The sequence below is a fragment of the Trichomycterus rosablanca genome, chromosome 12 (genome assembly GCF_030014385.1).
Source record: "Trichomycterus rosablanca isolate fTriRos1 chromosome 12, fTriRos1.hap1, whole genome shotgun sequence".
Taxonomy (NCBI): domain Eukaryota; kingdom Metazoa; phylum Chordata; class Actinopteri; order Siluriformes; family Trichomycteridae; genus Trichomycterus; species Trichomycterus rosablanca.
In genome coordinates, this window is record NC_085999.1 from 6892361 (window position 1) to 6906202 (window position 13842).

The 13842-nt window shown below is 37.3% G+C and overlaps 1 protein-coding gene across 1 annotated transcript; it reads right to left on the reverse strand.

Annotated features, from left to right (window-relative positions):
- Positions 1 to 304: 304 nt before the first annotated feature.
- Positions 305 to 13822, reverse strand: nostrin (nitric oxide synthase trafficking). The gene is made up of 15 exons (XM_063006664.1): positions 13713 to 13822; positions 11016 to 11165; positions 10852 to 10914; positions 10693 to 10774; positions 9793 to 9855; positions 9314 to 9412; positions 8013 to 8138; positions 7823 to 7921; positions 5161 to 5286; positions 4180 to 4288; positions 3424 to 3509; positions 1470 to 1595; positions 1149 to 1326; positions 737 to 823; positions 305 to 650 (listed from the first exon to the last, which is right to left on the reverse strand). The coding sequence occupies exons 1-15, from the start codon at positions 13820 to 13822 to the stop codon at positions 514 to 516; spliced, it is 1641 nt and encodes a 546-aa protein (XP_062862734.1). The 3' UTR covers positions 305 to 513.
- Positions 13823 to 13842: the final 20 nt, after the last annotated feature.

Sequence of the window (13842 nt, forward strand, 5' to 3'; positions counted from 1 at the left end):
CTGGAAACCTTTTAAGCTAAGAAACTATTTAACAAGCCTATGAGAGTGTCTAAACACGGGGGTAGGATGTTTCTACGTCTTTATGGTCAATTTGGAAATGTTAATATTTGTCAAACATCCATTTAGCAAGTAGGAATTAGTAGTAAACCAAAGCTCTAAGGGCTGAATTTAAATCTATAAAAGTACTGTTGTGGTTTATTATAATATAAATAAATGTGGTTTAATATGTATAGGTTAAACTGGTGAGACTAAATTACACAGGCAAAAACTGCATTTTGTATATAGATGTTTTATTTGTGACTAGTGCTTGTCATTGTACATGTGTAAAAGGCTACAATTCTTCCAGTAATTTGTCATATCTATTTTGAAAAATAACTATAATAAACTAAGCTTTGCTGTATTTGTGATGAGTGCAGAATTCTTTGTTTCTTTTACTTAAAGAAAACATTTGTAATTTACTGCAGTATGTAGGACTATAGCTATATTCACTGCTAATAATAAACCCATCTTGACTTAAGCATCAGAGGACTTGGCCACGTATATGACTGGGAGTTCTTTCACATAATTGGATGGAAAGAATCCTTTCTTCCCGTTCACTTCTCCAAACCACCAGCCACTGTCTTCTTTTTGAAGGATCTCAATCTGATCTCCTAAAAAACATGCAGTTACCATTTAATAGCAGCTTCACTTTGGTTACTGAATATAACTAAGCTGTGTTCAGTGGCTGTAAATTTACCTTCTGTAATGTTTAACTCGTCCTGTTTCTCTGATGAGTAGTCATATAAAGCCTCACATTTCTCTAGACGGCAAAACTCTGCACCTGCTACATTTTTTATGACATAGTTAATTTATTTCCTTACTGACATCTGTATGTGATGTCAAATGTGATGATCTTAAGACCATAAAGCTATTAACATTGCTGTATTATATTCATTTACAGTCCTGCTACTGTCGCCTCACGGCAAGAAGGTGCTGGGTATATTCTTCATTCTAGCTTGAACTTGTTCAATCAAATGCATGATTTTGTAAATGAATCAGCAATAATAATATAAAATACTAAACAAATACACTATAGTGTCTTCCTAAAATCAGTGATAATAGTAATATTTAGTTTTTTTTATTAGAACATTAAATAATTTCCTCTTTACCTTGTGTAATGTCCTCTGGAGAATGAGGTGAAGCTCCATTAATCTCAGTCTGACAGTGTGTAGTATTTTTAGCAGAGCCTTTATTCACGACTGAAGTTCTCAAAGACTGGCGTGATCTGAATGGTGTCTTTTTCATCCTTACTGGCCTTGACAGTTTGACTATGCTGTGTTCACAATCCTGATATACATAAATAAAAGTCTCTGATTAAAGAACATTCAACAGTAATACTTATAGATGAATATGAAAGCTAATAAACTCATTAAATTACATAGATTTTTAGGACAAGAACATAATCCACTTGCCTTTGCGTTAAAGCGTACCTTTTCTTTGAATGTTTTGATGCCGTCAGTGAACCGATGTACGGGTTTGGGTTTCCCTTCTACTTCCATCAAGGCTTGATTCAGTTTGCAGTATGTGGCCTCCAAAAGTTCCAATTTTAAAATGGACTAATGATATAATTACAAATCCTGTATTATTTACCATAAATGATTAAGAACACATTTAAATACTGCATTTGTATAAAAACTAGGGCTGTCGAAGTTAACGCGATAATAACGCATTAACGCAATCTCAATTTAACGCGATTAAAAAAAATAGTGCCGTTAACGCAAATTCTAGTTCATGTTGAGACTTGACTGGTAGAACCAACGTTTTAATGTCGGACTTGCCACCGTTGTTCATTTGCGGTTTGTTAAAATAATATAACTGAGCGTCGTAGGGATGCACTTGCATAATAAAGAAATAAATACACGCTATATTCACAAGTTGTCGGGAGCAAAACACTTCATTAACTTAATCTGTTACGGCACTGAATACCGGAGTCAAGCACGCTAGTCCATGAACTATGGAAGCCCCAAAAGGGTCAAAACACACTCACTTCGTGTAGAAACGTCCACTTTTCACATTTCACTTAAAAAACCTTGTTTTCTATAACATTTACACAGATTTTATTTAATGCGATTAATCGCGATTAACTATATGAAATTCTGAGATTAATCGCGATTAAAATTTTTAATCGTTTGACAGCCCTAATAAAAACTTAAAAAACAATTTTTCTCCCTTTTAGCGCGTCCAATTGCCCGATTGCGTCATGCTTCCTCTCCACCAATGCCGATCCCCGCTCTGATTGAGGAGACACGCCCCCTCCGACACGTGGGCAGCAGCCGTATGCATCTTTGACGAGTGCAGTTCAGATCAGCACTGTGTACGGAGAGACACACTCTGACAGCACTCTTTTCTCATCTCTGTGCAGGCACCATCAATCAGCCAGCAGAGGTCGTAATAGCATTAGTAATGAGAGAGACCCTATCTGGCTTAATCCCACCCTAACTGAACAACAGGTCAACCGTTGTTCATGTGGCTGCTCAGCCCAGCTGGCAGGCAGAGCTGAGACTCGATACGATGTGTTTGAGATCCCAGCTCTGGTTTCAGCGTGTGTTTTTACTGCTGCGCCACCTGACCGGCCAACTGAGCTAATAACAATTTGCTCTCTATTCAGTGTGTCATTAAGATTTGGTATGTTCTCTCCTAGTCAAAATGTGTTTCTCATGGGTACTACTGTATGATTTTCCTTTATGCCAGCAGGTAGACTGCTTTCAAGGGTAAATTTGGCTCTAGATGTGAGTTATTGAATGGGTGAGTATGTATGTGATGCTCTATGACAGACTGTTGCCCTGTCCAGCCTTGCATCCAGTGTTTTTGGGAAGCCGTGGATCAACCGAGATGCAACATATCGATCATTTCAATTTTTACAGAAAACTTACACCAAGACTCTTTGAGTAGCAAATGTTGGATAAATATTTTAGCATTTTCCCCCATATGTCTCCCAATCTAATCATTGCTGAATCCCCTACTGCAGTTCTCTTGCTGCTTGGACCACCTCTCTGTAGGACGTATAATTTCACAGTGGCTGAGTCATGACAGTTCTTACTTAAAATTGTGGATTTAAATCATTTATTTGTGCCAGATGCAGTATGGGTGAACAAGTGTTTAATATCTATTTTCCTTTCATTTAATCTACGTCCAGTGCCTACATCTACTTAAATCTTTCAGCGTCATACTTTGCACTTTTAACTTGTGAATCTTGTGTCATGAGTAACTACTGTTTCTGTCATGAATTTAAATGAAGTGTAAAACATGAAGTTGAATCCTAATAAACAAACAAACAAACTGTATTATTGTGAATTTGGCATGTTAATGTACCAGATGTATGAGGGCGAAACTGCTGAGGAATTTTGAATACTTCTGCAAAAATATATATTATTTACACAATACCTCATCAATGAGCTGCTCAGTTTCCTCCAGGTTTTTGTGAATTGTGTTAGAGTTGGTTTCAGAGTCTGACTTCATCATCTCCAGCCCTAAGTGTATTCATAATGTTTAGAATTTTCAAACAGAGGACAACTTAAATCTTAAAAGTGAGCTCAGCTTTATATAAGCCAAGGCTCCAAATTTTAACCCAAACCTGAATTTATTTGCATATCTTGTTCCCACACCTCATTAAGTCATGGTTACACATTAAGCTCCCTTTCCCACACATTATTTGTATTTATACAGGATGTCTCCAGCAGGGCTCTGTAGTAAAGCAATGTTACGTCTTTAAAAATTTACAGTACTTTATGAGTGTAGCATTTTTTATTTCTTTTGACTGCCTCTGTATTAAGGGGGTCTCTACAGCAGATCATTCTGGTCTGCATACCTGATTTGGGACAGTTTTTACATCAGATGCCATTCCTGATGTAACCATCCTTATTTTTATGTGAGCTTGGGACCCGCACTGAGAGCACACTGACAAGTTCTGCTCTGCCAACCCCCCTCTCAGGCACAGCCAATCATGTCTGTGTTGATGCCCGACCGTCTGTGGCACCACTGAGATTTGAAACCCAGATCTTAGCAGTAGTGAGCTAGCGTATTTTACCACTGTGCAACCCGAGCATCTTTGACAGTAACATGATAAATTCTTAAGATCTGAAGATTCATCTTAAGATGAATGAAATGATTTTGAAATCATTATGAAAACAAGTTTAACACCTTCTTTGTCCTTCTTGGTTTTGAGAATGCATTCCTCCAGTCGCTGGAGTTTGGCCTTCAGAGCAGCTTTTCTTCTTTCTTTTTCCATTGCTGTTTTTCCATCTTCCTCCTGTGATGCACATCCACACCAACCATTAACATTATTACACTGCATCCTGATTTTAAAAGGTACGACAATATAATGAATATATGAATATAATGAGTATAATATAATCAGTGCACACAGAGGGCAGTGATAGTTTAGCAGTTAAAGTACTGGACTAGTGATCAGAAGGTCGGGGCTTCAGGCTCACCACTTCCAAGTTGGCACTGTTGTGCTCCTATTTACTTCTCTATTTTTACATTTATTCATCTTGTATGCACAACATTTTCATGGACACAATTTATAGTCAACTGTATGATTAGAGGAAAAAATAAGTGGTCATAAGTTAAACTTTATTTTTAGCATTTTGGACACTCCTTGTCCAATCAGCAACTTCTGCTTTCTCTGGCAAAGAGAATCCAACTCCTCAACACAGTACAAAAATACAAAATACACAGTACAAAAATAAAAAAAACTCACAAATATCTGAGAAATGAGCATCAGCAGTCCAAACTTTCATTCTGATATAGAGATAAAAAGATATTTTGTCCATAGGACTGATGACCCATTTAATCAGGATATTATTATTATTATTATTTTGTCTAAAATTTAATTATTACCCACAAGCAGTGTCTTAACATAGGGATACTTTATTTATATTTGTCCCCTGGATGTGAGGAAGACTACAAAACCAAAAGCCAATCCACCTTCATGTTTTTGGAGTGTAAAAAGAAACCTAACTCTCTGAAAAAAAACCCATGCAGACATAAGGAAACCATGTTAAACTCCCCTCAGACAGTGACCTGCTGTCCCAACATGCCACCCCTATTTCAACTTGCAATTATTTATTACAAAATTTAAAAACATCAGTGTGGTGTATCTGAATTAGACATTCTTACATAGTAATCAGTCATGAGAAATTCAGCCTGGTTATCATCTGCTGTAACACAGGTGTCATCCAGCAGAGTCTGGACATCTTTCTCCACGTCCACTCTGCTAATGGCCTGATCAACCTGCTTCTGACTCTGGGAATAAATGGCAAACAATAAATGTTATTATTAAAGTATTTAAATATACAGTATATGGCCAAAAGCATGTGGACACCAGGTTATAGGCTTGTTGGACATCCTCAAGTACAAAGTTTTAGAGTGTGTCTGTAAAAAATGTGTGCCCACTCAGTTTAAAGAGCATATATGAAGTAAGATATTTACGTTGGCTGGAAAGGCCTGGCTTGCAATCATTTTTCCAATTCATATTAACGCTGGGTTTTGTGCAGGCCACTAGAGTTTCTTGGCATCATCGTCTTAATGAACAGGAAACTGCTTTCCTGATACTGCTGCCACAAAGTTAAATAAATGTAATACATTTGGCTGATTTTAAAAATGCTAACAACAAACTTGAAATCAACTATTAAAATAAATTATAATAAAAATATTAAAAAAAAATTACATTACACTAAAAGACTTTATGGGTGGCACAGTGGCTAAGTGGGTAGCACTGTCACTTCACAGCAAGAAGGTCCGGGGTTCGATCCCCAGGTGGGGCGGTCCGGGTCCCTTCTGTGCGGAGTTTGCATGTTCTCCACGTGTCTGTGTGGGTTTCCTCCGGGAGCTCCTGTTTCCTTCCACAGTCCAAAGACATGCAGTCAGGTTAATTGGAGACACTGAATTGCCCTATAGGTGAATAGGTATGTATGTGTGTCTGCCCTGTGATGGACTGGTGCCCCGTCCAGGGTGTTACTGTGTGCTTTGAGCCCATTGAAAAACTGGGATAGGCTCCAGCACCACCCGCGACCCTGATTGGGTAAACGGTTAAGAAAGTGAGTGAGTGAGTGAGTAAAAGACTTTATACTACAACTGTACAGTAAATATTTGATATAACTAAGCTATTCCACAGTTTGTTGAGGAAGGACGCCTGCATCAACTTGAGTATAAAGAAAACCTTTAATGATGATATGTAGCAAGCACTGGTACTGATAAGTAGAAACCCCCCCCACACACACACACACAAATTGCAACAATCAATACCAAGTTCCAAGCAGTTTCAGAAAGCAATGTCAGAACTGTTGGTGAAGAGCTTTATGGCTCAGAAACACAATCTCAGGAGAGATGAATCACATCTCACCATCTGGCAGTCTCATAAATAAATCTAGGTTTAACATTTGATTCAGGGAAAAAAATATGACATTATAAGAATAGTAGAATAGGTTTGAACCTGCTGGCAACAGTTTGGGATTTCCCTGTGCTATTTCAGCATGAAAGTGCTCTGTATACAAAATGAGGTTCATAAAGTCAGTGGTTTTGTTATTTTTGTTTGAAACACCATCAAATATATTGGTAGATTTTAATAGCTACCATTAGCGATTTAGCAATACTGTTTTCTAATATACACTATATTGCCAAAAGTATTTACTCACCCATCCAAATCACTAAATTCAGGTGTTCCAATCACTTCCAAGGATGCCACCAAGTGGTAGGCCACGTAAAATGACAGAGCGGGATCAGGCGCATGGTGCACAGAGGTCGCCAACTTTCTGCAGAGTCGATCGCTACAGACCTCCAAACTTCATGTGGCCTTCAGATCAGCTCAAGAACAGTGCGTAGAGAGCTTCATGGAATGGGTTTTCATGGCCGAGCAGCTGCATCCAAGCCTTACATCACCAAGCGTACTATATATAGTGTACTTCAGGAGCGTATACGGTGGAACTTCGATTTAACAGACCTCCATTTAATGGATTTCGGATTTAACGGACAAAATCTGGAAAACCAAATGTCCGGTCAGATTCGTACCAAGACAAGTAGTTCAGTAATTGTCCACTAGCCAGCACACATCTCTCTGTTTACATGAGTAAAAGGCTTTATTATGATGGGAGGCTCGCTTTGTTCTCGCCTTTTTCTCTCTGTTTTATGCTTAATTTTTGCAAGTTCTATGCACCAGCACTGCTCCAGTAGCCACCAGCAGTTCTTCCGACTCAGAATAATAGATACTCTGAGTCATCACTATAAGATCACGCCCAAAAAAAATCTCCTTCACTACACAAGGTAAATGAAATTTCTTCCCAGTAGTACAGTACACCAATTTTAATACAAGTATTTATGTGCATGTAATATGTGCATGTTTAACACACTGTTTCGGGCAATCGCATTTTACAGACCAGTGCTCCCCCATTTAGTTTGTTAAGTCAAGGTTATGAATTCCACCCATAGTCTTTACAATACACACAGACAAAGAAGTGTGCACTTAATTCCATTGAACACATCTGGGATTAAGTCTGGTCCAACCTCAGTGCCTAAATGTACTAATGCTTTTCTTGAATAGGCACTAATCATTACAGACAACACTAAATTCTTGAGGAAAGCCTTTCCACAAGAGCAGACGTCATTGGAGCTGAAAAGAGACAGGCCAGCTTTTTATTAATCCCATGGATTTGAAATGGGATGTCAAAAAAGCTTATAGTCAAGTATCCACATACTTCAGATCATATATTTTACCTTTGGCCAAATGTGTACATTGTGTTAGGTTAGAAATCACTGTTAAATAGGTTTTGCTACATGGACTCACATGAAGAAGTGTTTGGCTGTAGCTGCTGGTGTGAAGACTGTATTTATTCAGAGCATTGAACAGAGTTTCTATCCTTTGCTTCTCAAGATCTTGAACAATCTGAAATGAATTATTTGCTCAGACAGACAAAAAAACGCAAAAAACCATTAAAAGTGCTCACAATTCTATTGCAGAATAAACCAATACTGACCTGATAGCAGCTTTTAAGCGTGTTCTCCCATTTCAGTCTGATCTGATGGCTGTCCATGTTCATGCTGAAGTAACGCTCATCCTCTTTTACCTGAAGCTCTGCTGACTTAGTCAATCTGTTAATCATCTGAGCAAATGAATGAAGAACAATCTGAACATGCTTGTCTTAAAATAAGTGCAGATACAAAACAAATGTATTTTATAAATAAACACTGAAGTGTGTGTTTGTGTTTCATCTAGCACACCTACCATCATTCAATAAAAGTTTGTCAATCTCTTGTAATAATCAGGATTAATTACTCATAATTGTGGTTTTATCATTATAGAAGCATTACTTGTTGTAAAGTACAAAAGAACTTGTTCTTCTCAATAATAAAAGAAACATTTAAACATTCACAGACTAGATTTCCCTGATTAAAGTGTTTTTTGGTTATTATAGTGCTCCAATTAACGAGATGGCGCTTTATGATATTAATATGCACACATTTATTTTATACTACTGTATACACAGATCAGCCATAACATTAAAACCACCTCCTTGTTTCTACACTCACTGTCCATTTTATCAGCTCCACTTACCATATAGAAGCACTTTGTAGTTCTACAATTACTGACTGTAGTCCATCAATTTCTCTACATACCTTTTTAACCTGCTTTCACCCTGTTCTTCAATGGTCAGGACCCCCACAGGACCACCACAGAGTAGGTATTATTTAGGTGGTGGATCATTCTCAGCACTGCAGTGACACTGACATGGTGGTGGTGTGTTAGTGTGTGTTGTGCTGGTATGAGTGGCTCAGACACAGCAGTGCTGCTGGAGTTTTTAAATATCATGTCAAAAAGTCAGAGACGATCGCTCATCTATTGCTGCTGTTTGAGTTGGTCATCTTCTAGACCTTCATCAGTGGTCACAGGACGCTGCCCACGGGGCGCTGTTGGCTGGATATTTTTGGTTGGTGGACTATTCTCAGTCCAACAGTGACAGTGAGGTGTTTAAAAACTTCATCAGCGCTGCTGTGTCTGATCCACTCATACCAGCACAACACACACTAACACACCACCACCATGTCAGTGTCACTGCAGTGCGGAGAATGACAGTCCTGGGAGAGTCCTGACCATTGAAGAACAGCATGAAAGAGGGCTAACAAAGCATGCAGAGAAACAGATGGACTACAGTCGTACAGTACTACAATAAAATTAAATAACTAAATGAAAGTGTTTAACAGATTTAATGAGATATTAAAACATAATGTAAAAATTTACATTTGTTTGTGTGTTGTGCCTGTTAGTATATGAAAGTACCTTCTGCTTCTCTTTTTCTGTACAGATGTGTTTGTTCTTTTCCACAAAGTTAAAGAGAGCTTCATGTTCTCTGGTTAAGGCAGCTAATTTTTTCTTTGCCTGCAGGATCAAACAGCATCTTTTATTAAAGGAAAAAAACGTCTAGTTGTCAAGAAAACTCATAAGTCTTATAAAACTGGATATCACTTAAAGGTCAATGCAAAATCATTAATCATTACTTCATAGATCTGTGATAAAAATACCATGAAGCTAGAATTTTATTCCCCCGAGTATTGTATTATTGTATCACACACAGAGATGAATGCCCCACAGCAGTCACAGTTCCATTTGCACTTATTGTATTACCTCATTACATAACAGTGTAAAACCTGATATCACTGCTGTACAGAAAATGCTTTACCTAACCTCAGGTTTCAGATGATTTTTTTCTTTTATCCAAACCTTTAAAAAGTCATATTAATATAATATTAATGTCATACCTTTAGTTGTTCATTCCAGTTGTCCAGAACCAGTTTGCCAGCCTTTTCAATGGCATTTTCCAGCTGCTCTCAAAACAGTTCCAAGCAGAGAGTCTGTTACTGATAATACAGACTGCTAGATTATAGTTTTTCACACTTGCAGTATCACAATATGATGTAAGTTTTTAATTTTGCTTTGGGTACACACCATGGTACAAACCTTAACATCTCTTCTGCATGTTTACTCTTACTGATCATCTCATTCCAGAATTATGTTCATAAACATGGAATTTCTTCTCATTCTGCTATTACAGCCTCCAATCATTTGGAATGTTTTTTTTTCGTTTTACCAGATATTTGGTACTTGACATTGTTTCTATTTAACTATATCTAAAATAGCTAAAATCTAGTAATATCAATGTGTATCTATACAGTGGGGGAAATAAGTATTTGATTCCAGCCTTGTGCAGGTCTACAATCTAGTCCCTGACATCCTTTGATAGCTCTTTGGTCTTGCCCATGGTGGTGGAGAGATTTGAACGGAAGAAACTGATTCTGTGACAGGAGTCTTTTATACAGGGACAGGACTAATTTGTGTGCCTCATGGGCACTTAACCGGTCTGTGGGGGTCAGAATTCTTGCTGATTGGTAGGGGATCAAATACTTATTTCCCTTAATTAAATACAAATTAATTTATAACTTTTATTTAATGTTTTTTTTCTGGATTTTTTTGTTGATATTCTGTCTCTCTCTGTTAAAATAAACCTTCCATAACAATTATAGACTGTTCAAGTCTTTGTAAGGGGGTAAACTTACAAAATCAGCAGGGGATCAAATACTTATTTCCCCCACTGTATATGGTCATATATTTTTACTTTTCTGTGCACATCTATGTGTAAACATAAACTTTAGGTCACTTACTGGTCTTTTCCTTTTTGTGTGTTCATCCAGTAGTTGACGAATTTCCACAGAGGCATCATGTTGAAAGGCTTGGCCTAGTGTTCTAAAAGTATATTTTGTCTTGATTAATAAAAGCATATAAGAAACCATTAACTCTTTATTTAATGACCAGGGTTTTACCTGTGTGCTTCTGCTGTTACAAACATCTCATTCGAGACAAGAGACCATGTATTGTATGTTGAGCTTTGAAGAACACACATGATGTTGCATTACTATATAAATTAAGAATATTTGCTTTCATATACAGTGTAAAGCAGGATCTTAAAAAATAAGTCCACACTTACTTGCTGCTCATCATTTTGGACACGTTGATGAGTTTCCCAGCCAGTTTCTGCAGCGTCTTAGAATAGCTGATCTCCAGCTCGGATCTGATTGGATCATCGACAGAACATGCATTTGTGCCAAAACTGTTTTTCTTCTTACTCAGTGAATAACTGAGTATAAAACAATGATACATTTTACAGGCTGGCATTATTTCACATTTGAAACATCTAAATTGACTACACAATCATTGCTTAAACTGTCTAAAATTTAGAACCAATAACACCAAGTTACAAGATCAGTAGTCATTCCACAAAAAAAAAAAGAATAAATAAATAAAAAACACTGATTTAGCTGTCTCAGTCTACATGAAGTGGGACAACTTCTGTGTGTATAAAATATTAGAAAACCGTTCTCAATTTGACACAACTGTGTTTTGGCACAACAACATTTTATACACATTTTTAGTACTTTTAAATAAGGTAAAAATACATAATTATGTATAAATGTGTGGTTGCACCACCTGACATTTTCAGGGTTTACCACTTCACAGCAAGGGAAAACAAGTCTTCAACAACTTTTGCTTTTGTTATTCAACACACTAACAATGGTGCTCAGGTGGCACAGGGATAAATTACACTAGACCACTACTGCTGGGATCCAGGGTGCAAATCCCTAGTGGTGCTATTGGCCGTTGGGCGTCTACATACAGACATGTCAATGTGTAATTTACACACCATTTATAAATATGTATATATTTTTATTTTAATTAAAGTATAAATATCAACTAAAAAATGTAATCGTGTTTCTAAGCACAAAATTAATTGAGAAGTATTTAGACACCAAGACTGATTAATATAAATACTTTCTTGCAAATCAGTTGTTGGCAGTAAGAAATAATAAGCTTTTTGGCCCATTGCTCTTGGTAAAATCTTTAATTCCCTAAGGTTACAAGGGTCCCTTATGGACAAACATGATTTTGAAACTGATTGTGTCTTTGTGAACATTTATACAAAAGATTCTTATAATTATTGTAAATGAATCACATATAAAATGTAGTATTTTGTGCTTTTTAAACAAAAATACACTATATAACCTGCCTGAAATAAGGAGACTGGCTAGCTGAATTTGTCTATATGTTTAGGGTGGTTGTCGTAGTTTCCAACTAGAACCATAAAGCAAATAGTAACTATCTAACCTCTAAAAGCACAGAGTAGAGGCAAGGTGACACTGTAACATAATGATATGAAACTTAGATACAGCGGCCTTGTTCTGCAGTTGAATTCAAAGGTTTACATAAACCTGAATAGGAAATGACAGTCTTGTGATTTAATGATTTGACTGAATAATAGGAACACATACTGTATTTCTTTGTCCAAAATTAATGAATAAGCATAAATAAAAATAAGCTTTTAGAACTGCACCCTAACGCTATTAAGAATATGTGGACTGCATAATATGTGGACAGTCGATGTCAGAAAAGCAAAATAAATGCTCAAACTGTACCAGTTCTGCCAAGCAGAGAGGACAAAGATTGTGTTGTGCCAGAAGCTTCTTGATGGTTGTTTAAGCTGATCGAGAGAGAAGTCAAGAGAGCTAAGAATGATTTTTGTGTTAAGAAAAAAATGAAAACCCAATACTGCCATATATTGGCAGGTGCAGTATATAAAATTTTTTGACTGCAGCTAGATCTTCTTAAAATGTTTTCTCAGCTTACAGACTGTTGATTTAGTTTTACTAATGTTTTGTCATTATCACAAATGACGATTGTAAAAGGAAAAAAGTATGTCGATATAAATTAAAAATAAAACGTATTGTTTAAAAAATCTGCCGCTCAGGTGGAGCAGTGGTAAAAACACACGCTGTTCACCAGAGTGAGAGCTCGAATACATCGTATCGAATCTCGACTCTGCCTGCCAGCTGAGGCTGAACGGCCACATGAACAACGATTAGCCTGTTGTTCAGATAGGGGCGGGATTAAGCCGGATGGGGACTCTCTCTCAGACTAGTGCGATTACGACCTCTGCTGGCTGGTTGGTGGCGCCTGCACGATGATGGGAAAGGAGTGCGGTAGAGGGTGTGGCTCTCCGTACACAGTGCTGTACTGCACTGCACTCGTCAAGTGTAGGTGATAAGATGTTCGATTGCTGTGCACATGTCGGAGGGGGCGTGGAGCAGCCTCGTCCTCCACAATCAGAAGCAGGGACCAGCATTAGTGAGAGGATGATTGACAGGCAGAAATTGGATGCGCTAAAGTGGGAGAAAAAGGGGGAAAAAGAATCTCAGCATTTTTAAATGTTGTACAGATATCCTCTGATAACTTGTTTGACTGACCACACTGTTTTTTTTAACTAGCTGAACACTCAAAACAGGTGTAACATAACTGGTGTAATCAGGTCTGAGGATAAACAGATCTCAGTCAAACCTTTACTCAAAAATATCTTTTAATTTTCATTATGTTTTAAATTGTTGTCTTGGTACAGGAAATCCCTTCTTGTTTATTTTTATGGCTAACATAAAGGGCATGATAAAGAATCAGAATCAGAATCAGATTTATTGGCCAGGTATGTGGATACACACAAGGAATTTGTTTCCGGCTGATGGTATCTCTCTAGTAATGGTACGATACAGTGTACAAGCAACGTATACATTAAACATTAAACACAAACAGATTACCCATGAGACCACTGTAAGGCTGGAGTCTATAAATTGACTTTTACCTTTGCTGGAATACTGTTATGAGTTCTTTGCAGAAACACTCTCCATTTTTGGAGAATCGTTTAAGGTCCTGGTAGAGCAGGTTGTACTGTAACACATGATTAGGTACCATTATTAATTGCAGCTACTAAC

Coding starts and splice junctions, on each gene's coding strand:
- nostrin (XM_063006664.1), bottom strand. CDS start 13,822: ATGGTACCTAATCATGTGTTACAGTACAACCTGCTCTACCAGGACCTT. Junction 10,915..11,015: donor TCCAAAATGATGAGCAGCAA/GTAAGTGTGGAC, acceptor TGTTCTTCAAAG/CTCAACATACAATACATGGT. Junction 10,775..10,851: donor GTAACAGCAGAAGCACACAG/GTAAAACCCTGG, acceptor ATATACTTTTAG/AACACTAGGCCAAGCCTTTC.